General features: G+C 39.3%; 1 protein-coding gene across 1 annotated transcript in view; it reads right to left on the bottom strand.

The window, feature by feature from the left end:
• The window catches only part of CYP39A1 (cytochrome P450 family 39 subfamily A member 1), an 84,285-nt gene extending 60,185 nt beyond the window's left edge, over nt 1-24,100 (bottom strand). The window contains exons 1-6 of the mRNA XM_080665567.1: nt 23,772-24,100; nt 13,876-14,011; nt 11,790-11,964; nt 9,517-9,666; nt 8,533-8,626; nt 3,729-3,833 (exon numbers count right to left, since the gene is read on the bottom strand). Of these exons, the coding sequence (XP_080521693.1) occupies nt 3,729-3,833; nt 8,533-8,626; nt 9,517-9,666; nt 11,790-11,964; nt 13,876-14,011; nt 23,772-23,948 (837 nt within the window). The 5' untranslated portion in view covers nt 23,949-24,100. The remainder of the gene's footprint in view (nt 1-3,728; nt 3,834-8,532; nt 8,627-9,516; nt 9,667-11,789; nt 11,965-13,875; nt 14,012-23,771) is intronic.
• Nucleotides 24,101-24,312: the final 212 nt, after the last annotated feature.

Raw genomic sequence — 24,312 nt, 5'->3', positions numbered from 1 at the left:
AGTACTCCCCTCTGTGGTCAAAAGAGGAAGAGCATTTATGTGAAAGGAAACACTCCCACAAAGCCAAGGTCAATGCTACTTTATTGTTTCCCCTCTGAGACATTAAACTGCAGGGAAGGGATCATTGTGTTAAACCCAGGCCACTACGATGGGGAGGAGCGGGGGAAGCCGCTTTCTGTGGCATTTTCCAGATTACAAAAGAATTCTCCTAGAGATGGATCAGTAGGAGTAAGACTCCCAGAGACCTCTCTTCTGCCTCCCCACTCAGGCCCGTTCTACTATTTTTCATAGATAAAAGTGCTGAATTACTGTGTTTAATTAATAATGACTCCATACTCAATTCATCTTATTTAAAGAGTCAGAGATCATGCTGGAGGGTTAGGGGAAGGCTTAGTGTCATACATAGATTTTCAGTTACGCAAAAGAAGGGCCTAAAGTTCTATGTGCTTAATTAGACTTTTATAGATTCACCTATAATACCTTTTTATAACAAATACAAGAAATTCAGCTAAACTATAAATAGCTGTACAATGGTGCCAGTTATAATTTTAATGCTTTTTTTCTTAACAGATTTTGCTTCTAAAAATCTTTAATTTCTACTTCAGAAAACCAAATCACTTTTTAAAAAATAAACAGCATGCAAAAAAGAGTAAAAAGTAATGTTGTTTTTTTTAAAATATATTTTATTGATATTTTACAGAGAGGAAGGGAGAGGGATAGAGAGCTAGAAACATCAATGAGAGAGAAACATCGATCAGCTGCCTCCTGCACACCTCCCACTGGGGATGTGCCTGCAACCAAGGTACATGCCCTTGACCGGAATCGAACCCGGGACCCTTCAGTCCGCAGGCCGACGCTCTATCCACTGAGCCAAACCGGTTTCGGCAAAAGTAATGTTTATATACATTACTGAATCAACAAACAAGAAGCGACCTTGAGGTCTTTGTTCACCCACATGTGGGAAAGGAGTTAAAAAGTGCTCCCAAAAGTACCAATTAATATTTTGCCAAAGGGGTCAAGTCCATGGTGAGGGCTGGGTAAGAAGGGGAAAGGCCCCTGGCTCAGTGACCTTCAGAAGCAGCCACTACCATGCCTTCCCACTGCTCTGGAGAGGTAAGAACAAAGGTGATAGAGACAGCGAGGAAAGCTCTGCCTCACTGTGTCATAAAGAGGATGAACTGAGCATCATTTATCCTTTCATTCAAAAAATGATTAAACAAATATTGATGGAGTCTCTATAACATGTTAGGTAGTCTTTGACCAATCACGGTAAACACAAATTGGTATAAGTCATAATTCCTGCCCAAAGAACTTTCACATCTAGTTGGGGATATGAGATGAAAAAAATATCTAAATATAGAGGGAATGGGTACCACAGACAAAAAAGTGAAGGTCACTACTGAAAGTGCTTAGAAAAGAGCTCTAGGGAAGATTTTAAAAAAGGAAAAATGTCAGTTTTGAGATTAGACTTGCAAAAATGTTCTTGAAAAGTTCTTGGAACTTGGAAGTGGTTTTAGCATAGAAATAATTTCATAAATTGTGGCTAATATCTTGGGCCAGTCCACCAAAGTTCACCTGGGTGACAATGGGGCCTCCCAGGGCCCTGTACCAAGCCTATTCGAAGCTTGAGCTCTGAGCCCCACGGGCCTCCAGGCAGAGCACAGAGTAGGACAAATCCTAAGATCTGATCTGGGAACCAAGAACTGTCACGCCCGCCACCTACACCTCCGGCAGGATGTTCAGCAGCTCTCCAGGCGATGATGGAAGACCACAGAAACCAGGACAGCAGGACAGCAGAGGCCACTCCTGCCCTGGGGCATTTGAGTAGTCACGTTTTGGAATCCAGGATAGTTGATTACTAATGGACCATTGAAAATAATGGCTGATTGAAACCAGGGCTTTACTTTTTATAAGTGAACAAAGCTAACATTTATTGAGCACCTATCTTGTGCCATGGACAGTTAGCTATTTCCATTTATTACCAATATAATCCTTACAACAACCCTATGAGGGAGATATCATTAAATCTATATTACAGATGAGGACACTGAGGCTCAGAGAGGTTAAACAATTCACCGGCTGTCACCCAGCACTGGGATTTGGCTTTGGACCTGACCTAAAGCCTTCCAGGGTCTCTGCCTACACACCAGCTGCCCCTTGGAAGTGCCAACAACAGCCAGCAAGATGGAACTTTGAACAATCATCAGACACTTCCTTTCTGAAATTAAGGATTTAAATTCTTTCAGACCAGTGCCAGGAACAAATTCCAATGCGCTGACTTCCCCCGAGTCAGATCAATGGGGCTTTGTGTCCCTGTCCTCCAGGGGACTGTTCTAATGGGATCTTGAAAATCAATCCTGTGACAGGAGTGGCTGTATTGTTGCTGCTTTGGGAGTTGTTTTCATGTTTCCTTTTTAATTTTGCTATTGCTTCATCAGCTTCCAAGAAAATTATGTAAGGAAAAATCAAAGATTAATATTCTTGGTACACAAAGAAGGGGAAAAGATTAATTAAACTATTTTATATATTCTAGTGGTTGACACACATTTGGGCAGAGAGGCTGAAATTTCTATTTCTGCTCTTTACCCAATGAGTTTTGAAGCAGGTTAAAGGAAACTAGAATGTCAGTAGTTAGAAAGCCTTTAATAGTCTTGACCTTCATAAGAGGAAGAAGATATAAATAATACTTAACATATCTTATTTCTCTTTGTTTGAAGAAAAAGAAGAAAAATGACCACATTTATCATTATAGATGATCTGAATGTTCCTGTTAAGGAAAAAATTAAGTGTCTATAAAAGGTCACCCTTTAATTTCTCAGATAATATAAGTGCAACTTAGGTTAATGTGAAATCCTCCCAACACAGGAAGCCAGTATCGAACCTGAGGAGGCAGACAAAGCTCATGGCTTTAATCTAGTTCATAAGAGCTTTAAAAAATTAGTTACACAGTCTCCGCTCTCTTCAGAAATATTGTGCATTCCAGTGCCACCAGCTTCATTTATAGGGAAGCTTAAAGGACCAAGATGGCAGGTAATGCAAACAGGAGGTGCACAGAAGGAGACGGGGATGGGGAAGACAAAGAACTCATATTCACCAGGTACCAGATGGGCTTATCTTGAATCCTCAACAACAACCTTGCAGAGAAATGAGAGTTACTATTAATAAGTACCCAAGTCCTAGGACCTCACTAGGAGTTTCCTTATCCCCTTTTTACAGAGAAGGAAATGGAAGCTCAGAGTTGAAATTACCTCGTGAGATTCTATAGCTGTGACTGGGGATACCTGGATTCAAGTGCAATTCTATCTAAACTATCTGTTGACCCACTCACTCCCCAACAAAAGCTAAGGGTCAAGCCTTTTTCATCTCTGCAGCACCAATGCTAAGCACACTGCCCGACAGAGAAGTGCTCCATAAGCAGGTGTCATAGCTGACCCAGAGTGCAAGCTTCTTCCTTAGCCTGTGACATGCTGCACTTCAGACACGGAATTCCCATAGATCTACACTTTGCCTCCTCTGTGATCTTATCAGACTTCATTAGATATTCAGTCTTATTTTTCTATCTCACAGACAACTCCACTGCAGTCTTTTTCTTTCCCATACGGAAAGGAAGGGAAGGAGGGAGGGAGGGAGGGAGGGAGGGAGGGAGGGAGGGAGGGTGGGTGGGAAAGGAAGGGAACATTGAAAGTGCATAGACGGAAACACAGCCCTTACTTTACTGACACACTTACAGGGACGGCATTGGACAAAGAAGCCCAAAGGAGTAGAAGCCCGTAGTTTGGACTTTGCTCATTTGTTTCCGTCTCTATGATATCCAACAGCACCTGCATTAGTGTCTGTTGAAAGAAATAAGTATTGTCAAACCACAGCTATGTGATAAAGACTGATGTTGATAAACAAAAGACCACACATTTTTCTTTTATCCAAAAGGTATTATTTCTGCCATTCCCAGGTTTGCAGTTTGAGGCATGCTAAGGGATTTACATACTTACTTTTTGTTCAGTGATTAGGAGTAGGGACTCTGGAGCTCAGCTCCCTTACTCTATTGCTTCAAAATCTGCCTTAGTTTTTTTTTAAGACTTTATTTTTTTTTTTAGATTTACAATAAAATTGACAGGAAGGTACAGGGATTTCCTTATAACCCTTACCCCACACATGCGCAGCCTTCCCAATTATCAACATCACTCAGCAGTAAATTACATTTCTCACCAAGGATGAACCAGCATTGACACATCATAATTACCTAAAGTCCATAGTTTACTTTAGGGTTCACTCTTAGTATTGTACACTCTATGGGTATGGAGAAATCTATAATGACATATATCTTTCATTATAATCCATCACACACTGAAGGGTATCTTGGTTCCTTCCAAGTTTTGACAATTATGAGTAAAGCTGCCTTAAGCACTGCTTTTGCTACATCCCCAAATCTGGTAGGCTTAGTTTTCATTTTCATTTGTTTCAAAATATTTTTAATGTCTCCCAATTTTTCCTCTTTAACCCATGAATTATTTAAAAGTGTGTTGTTTTACTCCTTATATTTTGGGATTTTCCTTTCTGTTACTGATTTCTAGTTTAATTACATTGTGTTCTGAAAGTAGGTATGATTTCTATTCTTTCAAATTTGTTAAGCTGTTTTATGGCCAATAATGAATAGACAGAGCACAGAGGATTTTTAGGACAGCAAAAATACTCTATAACAGGGGTGGGGAACGTCAGGCCCATGGGCCATATAAGGCCCGTGAAATCATTTGGTCTGGCCCTGTCAAGGCATTAGGGATGAGTTAATTAAATGTTTGACCAAATACAGCAGGCTAATTTTTAAGTTGATAATTTTGTATGGCCTGTGACTGATGTTATAAATATCCAAATTACCCTTGGCAGAAAAAAGGTTCCTCCCTCCCCTCCCCCTCTCACCCTGCTCCATGTGGATTGCTTAGAAGGAAATTGATAGCATTGATGGACATATTAGAAAAGAAGAAAGCTTTAAACTCAATAAACCAAGTTTCCACCTTAGGAAACTGAAAGAGAAACAAATTAAACCCAAAGTAGGCAGAAGAAAAAAGAATTTGAGCAATCAATGAAACTAAAATCAAGAAATCAATAGCAAAATATTAATGAGATCAAAAACTGGTTCTTTAAAAAGATCAATAAAGTCAACAAGCTTCTAGCCACGTTAACAGAAAAAAATAGAGAGAGAGAACACAAATTACTAAGATCAGAAATTAAAGAGAGGACATCATTATAAAGCCCATGAAAATTAAAAAGATAATAAAGGGCCCGGCCGGTGTTGCCCAGTGGTTGAGCATCAACTCATGAACCAGGAGGTCACAGTTCAATTCCCAGTCAGGGCACATGCCCAGGTTGCAAGCTTGATCCCCAGTAGGAGGTGTGCAAGAGGCAACTGATCAGTGGTTGTCTCTCATCATTGACGTTTCTATCTCTCTCTCTATCTTCCTTCCTCTATCTGAAATCAATTTAAAAAACATTTAAAAATTAAAAATATCTACACTAATAAAGAGAAACATGCAAATTGACTGTCCCTCTGCTACGCCCACCAGCCAATCAAGAGCGAGTATGCAAATTAACCCAACAAAAGTGGCGGTTAGCCCTAACCGGTTTGGCTCAGTGGATAGAGCATCGGCCTGTGGACTCAAGGGTCCCAGGTTCAATTCCAGTCAAGGACATCTACCTTGGTTGAGGGCACATCCCCAGTAGGGGGTGTGCAGGAGGCAGCTGATTGATGTTTCTCTCTCATCAATGTTTCTAACTCTCTCTCCCTCTCCCTTCCTCTCTGTAAAAAACCAATAAAAAAAATAAAAAGATGGCGGTTAATTTGCATACGCAGGCGCGGAGCGAAGACTGAAGACAGCGTAGAAGGAAGCCAAGTGCTGCAGAAGGGAGCAAAGCAGCGGAGAAGGGAGTGAGGCAGCAGAGATGGGAGGAAGTGAGGCAGCGGAGACGGGAGGGAGCGAGGCAGCGGAAGCCCTATTCTTGCAGGAATAGGCCCAAGGAAGCCCTATTCTTGCAGGAATCTTCCTGCAACAGGCCTCTAGTATATAATAAAGGGATACTTTCAACAACTCTTTGCCCACAAATATGATAACCTAGATGAAATGGACAACTCCCTTGAATGACACAATCTGCCAAAGCTCTCACAAAAAGAAACAGATGATCTAAACAGGACCACATCTATTAAAGAAATTAAGTCCATAATTAATAACTTTCCAAAACAGAAAGCACCAGGCTTTTTACCAAACATTTTAAAATGAACTTATAGTAATTCTCGTTCAGAGTATAGTAATAGAGGGAGCACGTCCTAACTCATTTTACAAGGCCAACATGACACTAATACCAAAACCAAAGACATTATTCTATCCTATCCTATCTTATCCTATATAATAAAAGCCCATGGACCGAATGGTGGAACGACCAGAACGACTGGTCTACCAAATGCTATGACGTGCACTGACTATCAGGGGGCAGATGCTCATTGCAGGAGCTGCCCCCTGGTGGTCAGTGTGCTCCCATCGGCTGACTGGGATGAGCGGTGCCCCCACAGCTAAACATAGAGCAAAAATCCTTAACAAAAAAATCAGGTATTTGCCTACTGTTCTCTCCATTCTTGAGGCCAATGGTTTGCCCTGTATCCTCCCTCTCTGGTGGATCCAAGAGTTGTTGATTTTTCAGTTTGTTCAGGTTCTTACTTGAGAGGATGAAGTGACAACCTCCATGATTCTTTCATGAGAAACTAGAACTTGGCTGTTATTTAAGAATTGGGTAACCCCAGACAAATTAAACTCTCTGTGTCCCAGTTTCATCTATAAAATGATCATAGGATTGTGGTAAGGATTAAATGACTTGCCATTTTGAGAAATGTTACTTTAAACACACACACACACACACACACACACACACACACACAAAACCCTCTACTCTTTGAAAAAGAAACACAGCTCTCTGGAGCATTCAGGAGAAAACATTACTGCCATTCGCCATGCAGATTCTCAGGCTATGCCCCATGAGAGAGAAAACTGCAGGGCCAGTGTACTGTAAATACCATCATTCTCTGAAACCCTGTGGAAAACTGATGTTTGCCTGAATGGTTCTGGGTCAGATTACAGCCTCACCCAAGGTTACCTATTATGGTTACTCTCAGGTCATGGCACAAATATCCTAAGGGTATTTTGCTCATAGAAAGGTGTCCCCAGGTTTGCCTATGCCTATTCCCCAGCATGAGGAAGGAATTCAGACACTAGAGCATTTTTATTAAATTACTTGTGCACTTTGAGCCTTAAGTAACTCAGGCATAGGTGATGGAAATAATGATAGCTACTGTCTAGTCATTGCTTGCTAAGGCAAATACCATTTCAAATGCTTTATAAGTATTTTATCCATTCAATCCTCACCCAACTCCAGGACATAAATACTATCTTCACCATTTTACATTTGAGTCAACTGAAGTACGATTAAGTTAGGGGACTTTGCCAGGGACATATATCTTCTAGGTGGTGGGCTGGGATACAGACCCTGTGAGCTTGGCACTGGCTCCAGAGCCCACACTCTTAGCTGCTATACTCTACTGGCCCCTTAGAGGCACAACTCATAATTCTCAAGGATTAGGGATTAGGAGAACTGCTTTGTACCATATGTAGTAGTTTTGCTTCAGATCCTACAATACAGAAAATAACTATTAAATCACTATAAAAAATATATAATTAGAGACAGTTGCAGTTACTTACTAAGGCACGTAATGTTTCAAAAGTGGTTAACCACTCTAATCCCCAGCTTTCTGGTTTTAATAACCCCCAGTTTTCTGGGTATGAAAGTTGTGGAAAATAAATGATAAATGAATCTGTGAATGTGTAACACTGTGCCTGGCATGGAGTATGCAACCCATAAACGTCAGTAGTGTCTTATTGTTATTTGTAACAATGGATTAGCAGAACTGAAAATAGTTTAGGTATAAATTTCATTTAAAGCTGGTTTCTATCATACTTACAATGGAAGCTATTATAACACAAAGTTTATATCTCATGAAAAATCCTACAGATGTATTTCGTTATTTTGGTATGCCATTCTGTAAATGGAAATACTCGTTCAATATACATTTAGACACATGGAAGAAATCACCACATTTGATATTTCTAACATAATAAAATGGGTGTAGAATATTTGAAAAACAAAAACAAAAAACTTCTTTTAGTCCTTTGCTTAAGTAGGCCATTGAAATCCACTTATGCAGAACACAACAGAATCATTTATTTTCTTCTTAGCCCACATTAAAAAATGTGGGTATCAAAACAGGAAACTTCTCGAGGAAAACAGAAGCAATACATACAAAGATGAAGTTAAACTGCTTGTGACTGTTCACACTGAATTCTGTTCCAAAGTCTTAAACAATGAATGAGCATCAGCAAAGTTCAAAATTTGTCTTGATTCAAATAGGGAGTTAGAGTGGCTATGATTTTAAAAGCCTCATTGTCTTCATCTCATGTATTTTAGGGAAGAAAGAAAAAGATAAGGTCTACTTACCATGGAATTATCTTTTTCAGATTTTTTTGTTTTTATATCTGGGATGTTTTTCTCAAAAAATGCTAGAAACCACCTTTTGGATTTTGACCAGTTTCTAGGTGAGAGAAAAAAAATGTGTATAAATTAATTTGAAAGCACTTTAGAAGTAATAGGTCACAGTAAGAAATGGGGGATGTCTATAGAATTATTTCTTCAAATTTTTCATCTTCAGCTAGAATTTCATGAGAGGTCTACCCTCAGACTTACTAGTCCATAAGGAAAATGGTAAGGGACAACTTGAGTGTTTTTTATAGATATATGTTTGAATTACTATAGGACTGGCACTGAACAAGAAAACAGAACTCAGAGTAAAATACTTTTACTCTGGCTGTTGTCACTTACAGAAGAATGAAAAGCTAGTACAGGGACCCATTGCTGTATTAAACCAGGTAAAGCAAACTGGCTATGTGTTTTTAATCTTTCTGACCATTGACCACTGTAAACCAATTGCCAAGAGATAAAAAAATCATGAGCTACTTTGTATTCGAGCCATTTTATAAATATTTATCTGAGCCACTTTGAGAAATGCATTTAACCACACCTACTTTTGCCTCAGAGAGAATGAGGATGACAATGTCTGATTCTGAGACTAGACACACTGGACAGTTTAATACAGGTCCAAACTGTAGCAATGTGTGTGATTATAAACTGTAAATGGGATAAGCCTCAAATAAATTCTTCACTTCATTCTAATATTCACATTCATATTCATTTCCTTTCCCTTCCTCTCTCTCCCTCTCCTTCCCTTTCAAGGATTTGCTCCTCGAAATTAAAGAAGAAAACATGCATATCTCTCTGTTTCTCCTTCAAAAACAAGCCAGTCATAAAAAACAGTTATTTCTTTTCTACTAAACTGTTATATCTACTTTGAACAGAGAAATGAGAGACGTTTGAATTGCTGGGAGGAGCTTGGCCAATGAATTAATTATAGGAAACAACTTCTACCTTAGAAGACATTCTGGCATCTGGGACCCATGTTCAAAACCTTCATCATAAGTTTGAAAATGCTGATAGAACTCCATGATTTTCCTCTTGTTTGTGGGAAACAAACCTTTTTTAAAGAGCATATTTACACTGACTGGATAAAGGAGATGCCTATAAAAAGAGAAGCATGTAAAGTCAGACCCAATGACCAGGAGAATGTAAAGTCAAAATACAAAAGAGGGCATTATTTAACAGCTATATATAAGGAGTAGAAAATAATACATGATAGATTTTTTGGGGGAAAAGCTACCCTTAACAGGTTTCAATATTTGCATATTGTTGTCAAGATGACTCAGGGGTGTCCAGCCGGTGTGTCTTAGCGGCTAAGTATTGACCCATGAACTAGGAGGTCAAGGCTCAATTCCTAGTCAGGGCACATGCTGGGGCTTGGGGCTCCATCCCCAGTAGGGGTTGTGTAGGAGGCAGCTAATCAACGAATCTCTCTCATTACTGATGTTTCTATATCTCTTTTCCTTTCCCTTCCTCTATCTAAAATCAACAAAAACATTTAAAAAAAATATGACAAGAGTAACTGAAATTATAGTCTTATTTATCTGAAGATTTTAAAATGCTTTCTAAGCAAGCATTCTTAGATTCTGACAAATGTTAGATGCACAGAAATAAATTGATTCAATGCAATTTTAAAAATCATTTATTTAACAGATAATAACTAAGATATAGTCCATGCCTTTAGATAACAGCAAATATAATCAAAGAATCAAGGGAGATATTAGTCATCAAATTTCCTAATGTCTACAGGATCCTACAAATGTGAACTATTCTATATTGAAATATAGTATGTATCATTAAGTTTTACCATAAGTGAACAAAATTATTACTGTAGCATACTTAAGTAAAAGAATATCAATGATTGTTAATATGCCCTAGAGTGGTAACACTGAGTACTGTTAATTTCATTTTTATTTATTTTCTCCAAAGTTTCAAAGATAGCTGAGAATTTGCTGTTTTGTTGTACATTTGGGGCATGCCAAAAGTTTGGTTGGATGGTTGTCTTTGTTCCTTTTTTTCTCTCTCTTTCTAACCACTAACAAAATATTAAGTGTTGTTCTGTTTTATGAGTCTGAACTATTGAATCCTGCCTTCAGCATCCCAGTATCCCACTTAGATGGAAAAGTGCCCAAGGTAACTTCAATTTCCTATATCTCCTTGTGTACATGGGAAATTTCTCTCCTGGTTCCCATGCCCAGACCTTCCATTCGCCAGAAAGCTTCAGAACATGGCTGACGTGTTTTCCTATCTCATCCGCCTTTCAGCACCTCCCCTCCAGGAGGCATCTGGGGTGAGGCCTCTGTTGACTTTGCCTCAGTAAACTTTTCATGTCTCACACCATCTCCTGGACCCTCTACTTCAGTGATTCCCAACCATTTTTTGGCCATGCCCCACCTAAGCATCTCTAAAATCCTGATGCCCCCCCCCCTCCGTGACATATGATTATTATTATTCAAAAAGTGAACTCCTGTTCAAGTGGAGAGAGCCTAAAAGGCCATTAACTTGGTCTGAACAAACTTCCAAAGAACATGGCATCCATGAAAGAGAAAAATAAAAGAACAAAAAGACAGCTGAAGTACTGAGGAAGAAATCACTAAAAAAATTGTTTAAAAATAATAATATGAAGTGATATGAAAAAATAGCAAAGTTTCAAAACATATAATAGAGAACTGAAATGTATAAATATGTCAATATATATTTATATACTGTATGAAGCACTTAGAACCATAAGAAATGCAAAAATTCACTGTTAATAACTCATTCTCGAATTGCCCCCCTTAAAAACCAAATTGCCCCCCAGTGGGGCGTGTGCCCCACATTGCGAAACACTGCTCTACTTGATGATTCAATCCTCTCCCTTGTCCTTTCAACATCCACTTGCTATAATAATCACAAATTGCACTGAATGTTTTATCAAAAATCTGATGGATGCATGACAATTGTAAGAGGTAAGTCCATACAGAGCATATACAATTATATGGAATGACTAAGGAGAAATTACTGTACATGTATTAAAATGTGTTGACTTATTTGCTCACCATAAAAGTGGAGTACTCAACTGAAACCTGCCCATTAATTAGAATTTAAAATATTAACATAATCTCTTAATTGCTAGTTAGGTAGACTTTATTGATCCACCAGATAATTTCTGAAGTCCAATGTATAGGCTTAAGATGTTTTATTCCAAAAAAGCAAGATGAACTAATACCAGTTCGTCTATTTACCTTACTAAGATGTTCAGGTCCCTTGTCCCATGAGTGCCTAAGTTCTCCAGTTGTTCCTGTAATTCTTCAGTTAGTTGTCCAGTGAATTGACATAGGTTGAAAGTCCCCATTTTCCCTTTCATCATGATATAAAGTTTTTCATGCAGTGTTAAAAAGACATTCTTTGGAATTGATGCTATAAACAAGAAAACTATTTTTAAAAGAAGCAACAACTCCTTGATGCAGTCAATATACCAGTACTTCTATTATTTGATCAGTAGGGAATATAGCCAAAGTTCACCAAAAACATAAAATAACCTCCTGGGAATAAAACCAGGTAAAGAGTCAACCTATATTGTAAAATAGTCTGTAGGGTAATTTACTCTAAGGTATAATCTATAAGTGGGCCTCTGGGAAATACAATTCTAATGATATTATTTTCATGCTTCAACCTTTCATTGGCTTTCTGCCAACTTTTGGACTCTCTGGTGATATTTCCCCCTCCAAATATACATTTCAAGTATATTGAAAACACAGTTTTATATAGCCCAGCATTTTCATGAGCTGTTCGATCTGCTCAGAACATTCTCTACTTGACCAACCTCACTCCCACCCCCATGCACTCATACCTACAAGACCTAAGTTTCTCCTGCTAATTTCTATTATTCCTCTTTCAAACATCTTCTTGAATATTACTTCCACCAGGAATCCTTTCCTCGCCCCATGAATTGCTTTTGCTCCACTGTTTCCTTTATATTAGCGTTCATGCTCCTTCCACAATACACACTCCTGGTGTGGTTGAGGTAGTGAGAGTATAAGTGAGTGTTTTTAATGAACTATTCCTTTATATTTTTCTTTAATCCTATTTTATTTTCTTCAAAGTAACTTTTCAAAAAATAATTTTTAGTTTTTTATTTCATCATCCTATTATGTATAGGTCACATTTTATATAGGTAATTAAAAATAGTTTTTAGATACCCTGAAGCATTCATCTTCTCTGTAATAGGGGAATACATGAGAGGAAATTGGAAGCTGGCTCAAAAGTAAATATTAACATACTTCCTCTATTGAATAAAAATATTTAAACATGAAAGCCACCAGGAAGGGAGGGACAGGTATAAACTCTTGATCACTTTCATGTATCTGACAGGTGTTTTGGTATATATTTCTGAAGGATATGTGGCTTTATAGATCAAAAAATTTCAAAATATTTATATTCTTTGATCTGAAATTCCATAGTCCAAATATCAAGAAGTGTACTAAATACTCATAAAATTTAAACAACATGTGATTTTCATAAAAGCAATATGAAAAAATAATCATTCTACTGGTCACTGAGAGCTTTTAAAATCAACTTTTTGGTCTTAATGGTAAAAACAAAAATGCATGAGAGGCTACATGAAAAGGAATCTAAGAAAGAAGCAAAGAGAAAAAAGCTATAGTCAGTAGAAGCAAGCACAGACATTGTGAAAACAACGGTGCAAAATGCATCAGATGCCAAATGAACCAACCCTGCATTCCTGGGAGGACAAATGGGCTCAGCATGCACATGTGTGACCTGGGAAGAAACAGAGGAGACCGTGACCCTGTGAACACACTAACCAGTACAATCCAGAGGTCACTGAGGACAGAGAATTGGAGAAAGGGCACCACTTACCTTAGTAGCCCCATGGATTATGTCAGGAAATGCCATTAGCAAAGGGCTTAATAAGCAGTGGAATTCTACTTTCAGGGAGCAGAGCAGTAAGATGTGATCAAGCCAAAAGCTACAGCCTGAAGAACACTGTATGCACAGTAGCAGAACAGTTAGCCACATCGTGGGAGCTGTAACAGGATACAGATTCCAAATATTTTCCGAAGAAAACATCAGTGAGGTAACCTCATCTCTTTCACATGTCTAATTGAGATCTAACTGTATTAGGCTGCTGATACTTTGTTTTTCAATGACCAAACTCATCATACACTCTTTTCTCCTTCTATCCCTACTCTAAACAATAAAATAATGAAGCCTCATCATTATTGATATAGGACTAAGGATGTATCTGTTACCTAAAACTACTCGTGGATTCCAATGTTATATTTCAAATGAACTGAGAATATTCTTTACCTATACGATAGACGGGATCTTGCACCGCAAGTTCAAAATTTACTTCTTTGGATTTTAGAAACACATCAATGCCCTCTTCTTCAGTAACAAAGGTCATTCGAGTTCCCACAGCAAAGACTGTAAATATTGGTCCATACTGAAAAACACACATAAATACAGATCATATTAGTAAGCATTTCTGATAACTAAGTTACTGGGCCATGGGTTAGGTTTAAGAAACAGTATGCCTCAAGAACCCCAATGCTGAAGTTATAGTCAAGAAAAAAATTATCATCATTATATATGGAAATTAATTCTAAATTTTGACTGATTTGGCCAACTCTAATACTTAACCTCCCTTCTGACCATGTAATTACTTAGTTGCATCTTCCTTTCTTGGAGTGCAAAATAATAATTAGAAGTAATTATTAGAAATTTTACTAAATACTGTAATATTTGAACATTGTTTTCAAGATCCAGTAGGTTATAAGTAACCTGTAGCTCAACTTTATTCAAGAAAAATATACAAAATTGTTGACTTCTTTTACTATAAATTCATGGTCATTCAACAATGTCTTGCAATCCTACAACGTTCTCTAATGTGTTCACTTTCTCACTTTCCAAAATGACTATTTTACCTGTACAACTTGCGCAACCTTCTTCACTGAGGTAGTGTTCCTGCTTTGTATGTCACTGGGAATACAGAAGCAATCAAGTAAGAGCACTCTCAACTTCTTACCACCAAATCCTGCAAAGTTTACACATTTGTCCCCATTCTCCATACTTCCCTCTGGTGAACACAGGTGGAAGGCGAAATGCCAACGCCCCTTCCAGGCTCTCTTACCTTCTTTTTGTCCTACATTTCTTCCTTCTCTCTCCTACATCATCAGTTTTGCCCTTGCTATCAGATCATCCCAAGTAGCCTACAAACATACTCTAGCCAGGGGTTTGATTCCAGGAAGTCCATGACTTTATTAGGGGGGAAATATATCATTATTTTCATTTCCCCTGTGGCCACAGTGACTTTACCGTACTTCATCCAACATACACATTGTTAGAACAACCACCCTTACTTTTATCTCTGAATACCACTTATGCTCATTACTACTTCAATATTATAGTCATTTCTAGACCCTCCATGAAAAGACATTTGATACACTGTTGAACACTATCAGGCAACTGAGGGCTTAATAATCATGGAGCCACCAAACAGTGAAGATTCACTAGTGATCCATATGTTAGCAGCAAAAATGGCAACAGGTGCTAGACTGGTGGAGTCAGACTGGACCTTGGCTCAGCAACCTGGAGTTCTGACTAAGAAAGAATTCAGAGCCAAGACAAACTATAAGAGAGTTTATTGAGAAAGTCACAGAGGTAGAAGTGAGCCATAGAAGAAATGGGCTCAGTAAAATGTGCCTGAGGGAATGGGGCAGGGAAAGGCATGGGCATGCTCCATAGAGAGAGTCCCACTGGACCCTGGTCAAGAGGGTATTTATCTGGAGATCTCAGGGGAGGATCCCAATAGAACAATCATCAGCTTTCCACCACTGTGTCCAATTGTGGTTTCCGCAGATTGGCTGGTGCCAAGGCAGGGGTAATTAGTCAATGCAGCTGGTCCTGAGGTCAGCCATAGGGTCCCTTGTCTGGTTTGGCGGCTTTTCTGGGCCTGGAGCTAAAACCCAACTGAGGCCTAGATGTAACTGATTTGGGTCAGAACCTCATTGTCCTCAATGCATAAAGGGCTATTCTCCAGACCCTTTGTTCATTCCCCCTCTAAGGGGTCTGACCCACATGACTTAGCAACATGCTAGGGCAGAAAAGATCAGAGGAGGGTCCCAACCACATGACCAGAGATATGAAAAGTCAGAGGGGTCTTACCACATGACCAGTAATATGCTAGGGGAGGAAAGGTTACCCTGGGGGCAATGTTCTTGTTTTCTCAGGTTTGCCCATTGCTAAGCACCCTAGGCTTCCCACCCTGTTGACCTTCTGTAACCTGGCCCACCCTCCTTGCTCTGCTCATGTCTATCGAACTGCCTACAACACTGGCATCTACACTTCTTTCCAAAATTCCCTCTCTACAATTGTTTGCTAGTCAATACTTAGAAGATGAGTAATTTCCATTGTTTGTTAAAGCTTTGTCCAAAAGAGAATCCTTAAATTTCCATTAGAAATGTGTCCTTTTGTAACACATATTGGCACCCAGGCCACAGGGTAAAACACCCAAGTTCAAACACACTGAGTAGTGGAGACAACTGCTGACAAGTAATATTTAAAGTAACTTATTGCAAAATGACTGCACAGTGCAAATGGCCATGTTCAGTGTTATAAATTCTGTTGACAATGAGGTTTTTCTGTCTTATTTGCCTTCCTTCTGTTCTCGTTTTTGTGCAGTGTCAGCACTCTGAGTATTACGAAGTAAAGGCAAGCACATGCAGTATGTGTAGATGCGATGCTTGTATTTTTTTCATTAAACTTTTTATTTTGAGATAATGTAGACTAACATGCAGGTGTAAGAAATAACAGAGATCCCATGTACCCATCACTCTGCTTCTCCTAGTGTTAACACCTCTCAAAGTGATAGTACAGTATCATAACCAAGCTACAGACATTGATAAAATAAAGAAAATATGTCCCTTTTATAGCCACACCCATTTCCCTCCCACGCCCGACTCCTCCTTAACCCTTGGCAGCTACTAATCTGCTCTCTATAGAGTACTGAATTTTAACAATGTTATAGAAATAGAATCATAGTATGGTGAACTTTGGAATTGGCTTTTTTATCCACCTGGCATAATTCAATTGAGATCCATCCATATTGGTGTATGTATCAATAGTTCATTCCTTTATATTTTGAGTAGAATTCCATGGTATGAAAGTACCACAGTTTGTTTAAACATTGTTGAAGGACGTTTGTGTTCTTTTCAGCTTCAGACCGTTACAAACAGAGTAACTATAAACATTCACATACAGGTTTTTGTGTGAACACAGGCTTTCATTTCTCTAGGATAAGTTCCCAGAATATGAACCAGCATTTCCATCAGCAATTTTACCATCTTACATTTTGTATTTCCACCAGCAATGTATGAATGACCCAGCTTCTCTGTATCCTTATTAGCATTTGGGTGCTGTCCTTATTTTTCATTTAGCCATTCTGATAGGTGTCTCGTGATATTCTATTGTGGTTTTAACTTACATATCCCTAATTGCTAATGATGTTGAACATTTTTCTATGTGCTCATTTGCCATCTGTATGTCCTCTTCAGTAAATTGCTTGTTCTTGACATTTGCCCATTTTTAAATTGGACCGTTGTGTTTTTTCTTTAATCTGGAATGTTGAGAGTTCTTTATATATTCTATATACTAGTCCTTTGTTAGATATGTGGCTTGCAAATATTTTCTTTCAGCCTATCGATTGATTTTTCAACCTCTTAACTGGGGACTTTCAAGCTAAATATTTTTCTTTAACAACTATGTTAATATTAACAAATATGTTAATATTTACTTTTGAGCTAGCTTCCCATTTCCTCTCATGTATTCCCCTGCCACAGAGAAGATGAATGCTCCAGGGCATCTAAAATTATTTTTAATTCACCTATGTAAAATGTAGCCTAGACATAATAGGAGGATGAAATACAAAATTAAAAATTATTTTTTGAATAAGTTACTTTGAAGAATATAAAGCAGGACTAAAGGAAAACAGAAAAACATAATGGGTTAAAAAAATACACTATCACTACCTCAACCCTACCAGGAATATGTATTGTGTAAGAAGCATAAACACTAATATAAAGAAGATAGTGGGGCCAAAGCTATTCGTGAGGTTAGGAAACTAGACATGTTTATGCCTTTACAATATAAATCTATTTGAAAAAAAAAAAAACCCACAAAACACCACTATATTTTAAAGAAGACAGACTTCTAATTTTGATAGCAACATTGTGGCAACTTCTTTCTGAATTTTTCCACTTCTTTCTGAAACTACACAAAGCCAAAAGGAGAATGACACAACCATATGCACAAGCAACAGACTCAGCTAAACAATAAGAAGAAAATCTACAAACTACAAAAGCCACCAGACCTGAAACCAGCAGAATTGGCAGTGGAAGCTCCAACAGTATAGCGGGGAGAAATGAGGAGTGTCCAGAGAGTTCAATACTGAAAAGCTCAGAAATATACACTCAGGGTTAGGAGAAGGCAAAGCTCAGAGCTAGAACCACTCTGCGATGGGCTAAAATAAGCAGGCCATGGATATTGAGGGAACTAGCAAAGGATCACACAGAAGCTATTCAGAGGGTTCCAGAAGCAGCATCTTCTAAACGTGAAGAGGCACCTGAGAAGACAAGAGTCCTGTCTCTTAGTAGCAACAGCTATGGGAGAAAGGCAGTGAGAGTTCAAGTGTGGAAGGGCAGGTCCTGAAAGGCAGGAGCCATAGATCATGCATGCGAGGAGGCACTATGTTTTCACTGTAGCAAGAGAGGATAGAAAACTTAAGCTGAGAAACTTGGAAAGCAACTACTTCTAACCAAAACCTCTTGTTGACAGCTAGTCAAAGACAACTCAACTCTTTAAAATATGGTTAAACAAAAGGGAAAAATTCAGCACTGTAAGAAAGACAAGAATACCCTGATAAAGAAACCCACTGAAAGTATTTTGCTAAAGAGTACATTAGAATTGAAAAGCAAAATTATTGTTGTGATTTGTAAAAATTAACCTAATAATTGCAGTTGCAAAGAAAATAAAGCAGAATTATAAGAAACCAAGGGAAAAAATAGCCAGACAAAAGAGGAAAGTTAGGAAATAAAGGAACTCAGGAAAGAAAAACACAATAAAGACATTTCTGAATAAAAGAAAACAATTACATGAAGTACAAGTGAGGCTATACACCCCACACAAAAAGGCCTAAGGAAAAGAGAGTATAGAAATGTGAGGAATGCAAAATGGAAAATAGAAATAAAGGTTAAAACGATTGCAAGGGAATGACAGCCATGGGAGACAGGCCAAGGAGATTAAATCTATGCATAATTGGACCTCTTTCCTGAACTCCAAATTCATTTATCCAACTGCTTATCTCAACATCTCCACTTGGATGTCAAAATCCAAAAGTTCTACAAATCTAAAGCTGAACTTTCCTTCCAATGAGTTCTTGCAATCTTGTCCATTTCATTTGATGGCAATCTACTGTCTAGTTTCTCAAGCTAAACTTCTTGGAGTTGCCTTTGCCCTTCTCATTCTCTTACACACCACATTCAATAACCAGTAAATCTTGTAGCTTCTACCTTCAAAATGTTCCCAGCTGTTTCTCAAACTGCCACTGCTATCACCATGGCCAAAATCGCCATAACCTTAAGCTTGAATTATTGCAATAACCTTCAAATTATTTTCCTTCTTTTATCTTTAGGTCCCTGTTTTTAACATAGCTGTCAAAGTGACCCTTTAAAATTTAAATCAGATCATATTACTCCTCTGCTCACAACATTCAAAAGTTTTCCTCCTTCACTCTAAATTACAAATATATTTACACTTTCAATCTGATAATTTATAGATATACCGTACACACAGAAATGACATTTATTGCTACATCCTATCTAATAAAAGAGTGATATGCAAATTAACCACCACTCCGCTACACCCACAAGCCACGCCCACAAGCCAATCAGGAACGAATATGCAAATAAACCCAACCAAGATGGCTACGGCCACAGAGAGCAGGAGGGAGGCTTGGGTTTCCCCTGCAATGGAGGAAGCCAAGCTTTCCACCTGCCCTTGCCAGCCTAGGCCTCCACTCAAGGCTACAAAATTTCAATTATAGAAGATACATAAATCCCAAAGAAATGGCTGCTGCCACCGAACAAGCAGAAGGCTTGGCTCCGCTCCAGGCTACAAAGTTTCAATTATAGAAGATAAATAAATCCCAGATACCAGGGCCTCCTCTTGGGTCACCAGGGGGTGTGGCCAGCCTGCAAACCACCACAGGCCCCTCGCCCAGGCTGTCCCACGCCTCAAGGGAACCCCCACCCTGATTCGGGACACCCTTCAGGGCAAACCAGCTGGCCCCAACCCATGCACCAGGCCTCTATCCTATCTAATAAAAGAGTAATATGCAGATTGACCATCACTCCCAACACACAAGATGGCTGCCCCCATGTGGTCAAAGATCCTGCCCCCATGTGGACACAAGATGGCTGCCAAAAGATGGCCAGCAGGGGAGGGCAGTTGGGAGGGACCAGGCCTGCAAGGGAGGGCAGTTGGGGGCGATCAAGCCTGCAGGGGAGGGCAGTTAGGGGTGACCAGGCCGGCAGAAAAGGAGGGAAGTTGGGGGCGACCAGGCCTGCAGGGAAAGGCAGTTGGGAGGGACCCAGGCCTCAGGGGAGAGCAGTTGGAGGGGACCAGACCTGCAGGGGAGGGCAGTTAGGGGCAATCAGGCTGGCAGGGGAGCAGTTAGGCATCAATCAGGCTGGCAGGGGAGTGTTTAGGGGGTGATCAGGCTGGCAGGCAGAAGTGGTTAGGAGGCAATCAGGAAGGCAGGCAGGCGAGCAGTTGGGAGCCAGGAGTCCTGGATTGTGAGAGGGATGTCCGGCTGCCCGTTTAGGCTCGATCCCACCGGGTTCGGGCCTAAACGGGCAGTCGGACATCCCTCAAGGGGTCCCAGATTGGAGAGGGTGCAGGCTGGGCTGAGGTACAGCCCCCCACCCCCCCATGCACGAATTTCATGCACCGGGCCTCTAGTTATTTATAATAGCAAAATATGAGGGGAAAAAACATGTCCATCATTAAGTGACTGTTTAAGTGAACTATGTTTCAGGGAATACTTTGCAGGTTTTATTTCTTTGTAGGATGTGGTAAAACCAGGTGAGCCAAGGTTCTTACTGCCAATTTAAAAAAGGTGAATAAATTCCAAAGATCATATTTTTAAAAGCATCAGAGAACTGGAGATACAATAAAAGCGAAATGGGCTAAAACTCCACAGAAGAGAGAATTGTACAGAAGTGAAAAAACAATAGTTCACTATTTATTTCCCTGGTGAATTCTGGGTATGGGCTGAAGGTCAGAACTGAAATAGGCACCTTTGGAAAATTGATAGTTAACATCATATTTAATGGTAAAATGTCGAACATTTAACCTAAAATTAGGAAAAAGAGAAGCTTGTCTACTCTCATCACTTTTATTCCACAATATATTAGAGCTCCTACTGATTGTAATAACGCAAGAAAAAGAAATAAAACACATAAACATCATGGCAGGGGGGAGAAAATAAATTTATCTCTTTGCAGGACATATTGTTTATGTATAAAAACTCCTAAGAATTTTACAAAATAACTACTGGAACTAATAAGTGAATTTAGCAAGGTCACAGGACACAAAGTTAATATTTAAAAAAACCCAAAACCCTGCATTTTTTATGTGCCAGCAGGATACAATTAGAAAGCAAAAGTGAAAACAATTTTATCTATAACTAGAGGTCCAGTGCATGAATTCGTGCACCAGTGGGGTCCCTCAGCCTGGCCTGCGGGATCAGGCCAAAACCAGCTCTCTGACATTCTCCGAGGGATCCCGGGTTGCAAGAGGGCACAGGCCAGGTTGAGTGACCCCACCGTTGCATGATCGGGGCTGGGGAGGGATGTGGGAGGTTGGCCAGCCGGGGAGGACCGTGGGAGGGCTCCAGGGCATGTCTGGCCCATCTCGCTCAGTCCCAATAGGCCAGACCCCAGCAGAAAGCTAACCTACTGGTCGAAGCATCTGCCCCCTGGTGGTCAGTACACATCATAGCGACTGGTCAACCAGTCAATGCACGTCATAGCGAGCGGTTGAATGGTTGAACAGCTTTGATTGGTTGAACAGCTGACTGGTCGACTGGACATTTAGCATAGTAGGCTTTTATTATATAGGATAGCCTCAAAAATATAAAATCCACAAGCAAATAATAACAATCACAGGCAAGCCCTCATTGCAAAAAACTACATGTTATTTCTGAAAGAAATTAAGTAGCTAAATTGAGAGATATACAGCATTCATAGACTAGAAGAATTAATATTGTTAAAAAGTGTATTCCCCCCTAATTTTTCTACAGATTTAACAAACTTCCAATCATAATTCCAGCAGTCTTTATAATAGAAACTGACAAGCAAATTTTAAAATTTATATTAAAATTCAAATGTAAATCTTGAATGTCAAGGCAATTATAAAAAAATATGTAGAGAAATTTCACGACCTGATTTAAAGACTTACTATAAAAACACAGTATTTAAGACAATTCAATGTTCATAAAGGAGTGGTCATATAAATCAATGGAATAGGATAGAAAAGCTAGAAATAGAACTACACATATACAGTCAACTAATTTATGAAAAGCTGCAAAGGCAATGCCATGAGGAAAGTCCTTCAAGAAATGATACTGGAAAAACTGGACATTCAGATCAGGGGGGAAATGAACCTCACCCCTTACTTACACCACATACACAAAAATTAATACAAAGTTGATTATAGCCCCAAATGCAAAATGCAAAACTATAAACTTTTTAGAAGAAAATAAAATAATCTTTGTGACCTTGATTGACCTTTTCAGACAAGCTTGTAAAAACATTCCCTAAACATTATCAAAATCATACTCTTAACGAAGGCTATATATGTGTGTGTGTATATACATATACATATACATATACATATACATATACATATACGTGTATGTGTATGTATATGTGTGTATGTGTATGTATATATATATATATATATATATGTATATATATGTATATATATATATGTATATATATGAGGCTAATATGCAGAGTGTCCCCTCGGGAGTTCAACCGGGATACTGGGAGTTCGATCTCTCGCTATGACATGCACTGACCACCAGAGGGTGGCGGGGAACAGAGGGAGGGAGGCCTCGGCCGGCAGGGATTGACCCTGATCTCCAGCCAGGCCTAGGGACCCTACCTGTGCAAGAATGTCGTGCACCGGGCCTCTAGTAGAAGATAAAGGAAAATTTCTTTTAAAGATACTGTTTTGCATCTATTAGACAAGCAAGAATTATGGTTCCTTGTGTGGGCCAGGGAATGAGGAGCTAGGCAATCCCCTACCTACACTTAAAAGAAAAGAAAAAATGTATACTGTTAAATCCTTTTGCAAGGGTAAAATGGTAACATAAGCAATGTAAATGTTATGTTCTTTGGGCACTTCCATTTTTAGGAATTTATTAAGGAAACAATCAGCTAAGTGCAAAAAGCAACACACACACACACACACTAAATATATGTATGTATACACAAACACACACACACCCCAGAATGTTCAGTGAAGCACTGGTTGAAATAAATAAAAAAGTTGTCAGTATTCTATAAACTCTTTTTGCAAGATATACTATATTTGAAAAAGTACAAAAACAACTACGACAACAACCATTACTATACTTCTTAGTTTCCAGTGAAAATGGGTTTCATCATCGTCAAGTAATAACACCAGTGGAAAATACAGGACCAGCAAAATTTGTAAAGACCAAGTTTGTAAGCAATTTTTTTTACAACAAACTGGTGTTAACTCCTATTTGGATACTAATTTAATATGCGTTTTCATAAATTGAAATTATACTTGTCTTCCCCAATTACTGAAGCATTTACTTAATATGTATACAAAGGACTTTTTTATGATGAAGTAATTAGCACTCATAATGTCTGCTTCCCAAAAGGCAGTTAGTTGCAAGCTGCATTGTACTTCATAACTGATAAAAATCTATTTGGTTTTTAAAAGACAAGCATAAGACATAGCTGTTAGTTGAGCAATTCATAAATGACTAGATCGTTAAATTGAGGGCAGCAGGTATGTTCCCCGTGTTCTAACATTAAACTCGAGATCCAATGAAAGAAAATAAAAAAATAACATTACCTTCTCCGGTAACCCCACCTACTAAGGCCTCTTACCTTGATTCTTGCTTTCTCTATAAATTCTAGAGGGGCTTTCCCAAACTCAAATGCAGCTCCAATCCAAGGAATCCAGCCGCTGATGCAGGGGGGTCCGCTCAAGTTATTCCATTGAAGGAATAACAAAAGAGCAACGCAACCTAGGATTATAATCACTGACGGGAAAATTAGTTCCATGTTTTTGTCTAGCACCTTCCAGAATCAAAGAAGGAAAAGTCCTGCTGCCATGCCACTTGTTCCTTCCCTCTGGGAATCGGGAGCTTCCACCGGACCTCGCAATGTTTCCTGCTGCAACTTTTGCAGCTTTCTTTGCCTTTCCGACTGTAGTCGCCTTTCCCCGCCCCAGTTTTTAGATGACTTTTGCATCATCGCTCCCTCCCACTTCTCTTTCAGATCTTGGCCAACCGGTTCGTCGTGCTGAGGCTGGACCGCGGCCGGAGGGCGGGTTCCGAGTGGCAAAGGGGGTGGGGGGTGGGGGTGGGGGGGGAAACACGCGTTGTTGCCATGGATTCCGGGGGCTCAGCGAGCGCGAGATTGCGAC

The sequence above is a fragment of the Plecotus auritus genome (genome assembly GCF_963455305.1).
Source record: "Plecotus auritus genome assembly, chromosome: 4".
Taxonomy (NCBI): Eukaryota; Metazoa; Chordata; class Mammalia; order Chiroptera; family Vespertilionidae; genus Plecotus; species Plecotus auritus.
Note: the sequence above shows the minus strand (reverse complement) of the source record. Positions and strands in the feature narration are given on the sequence as shown.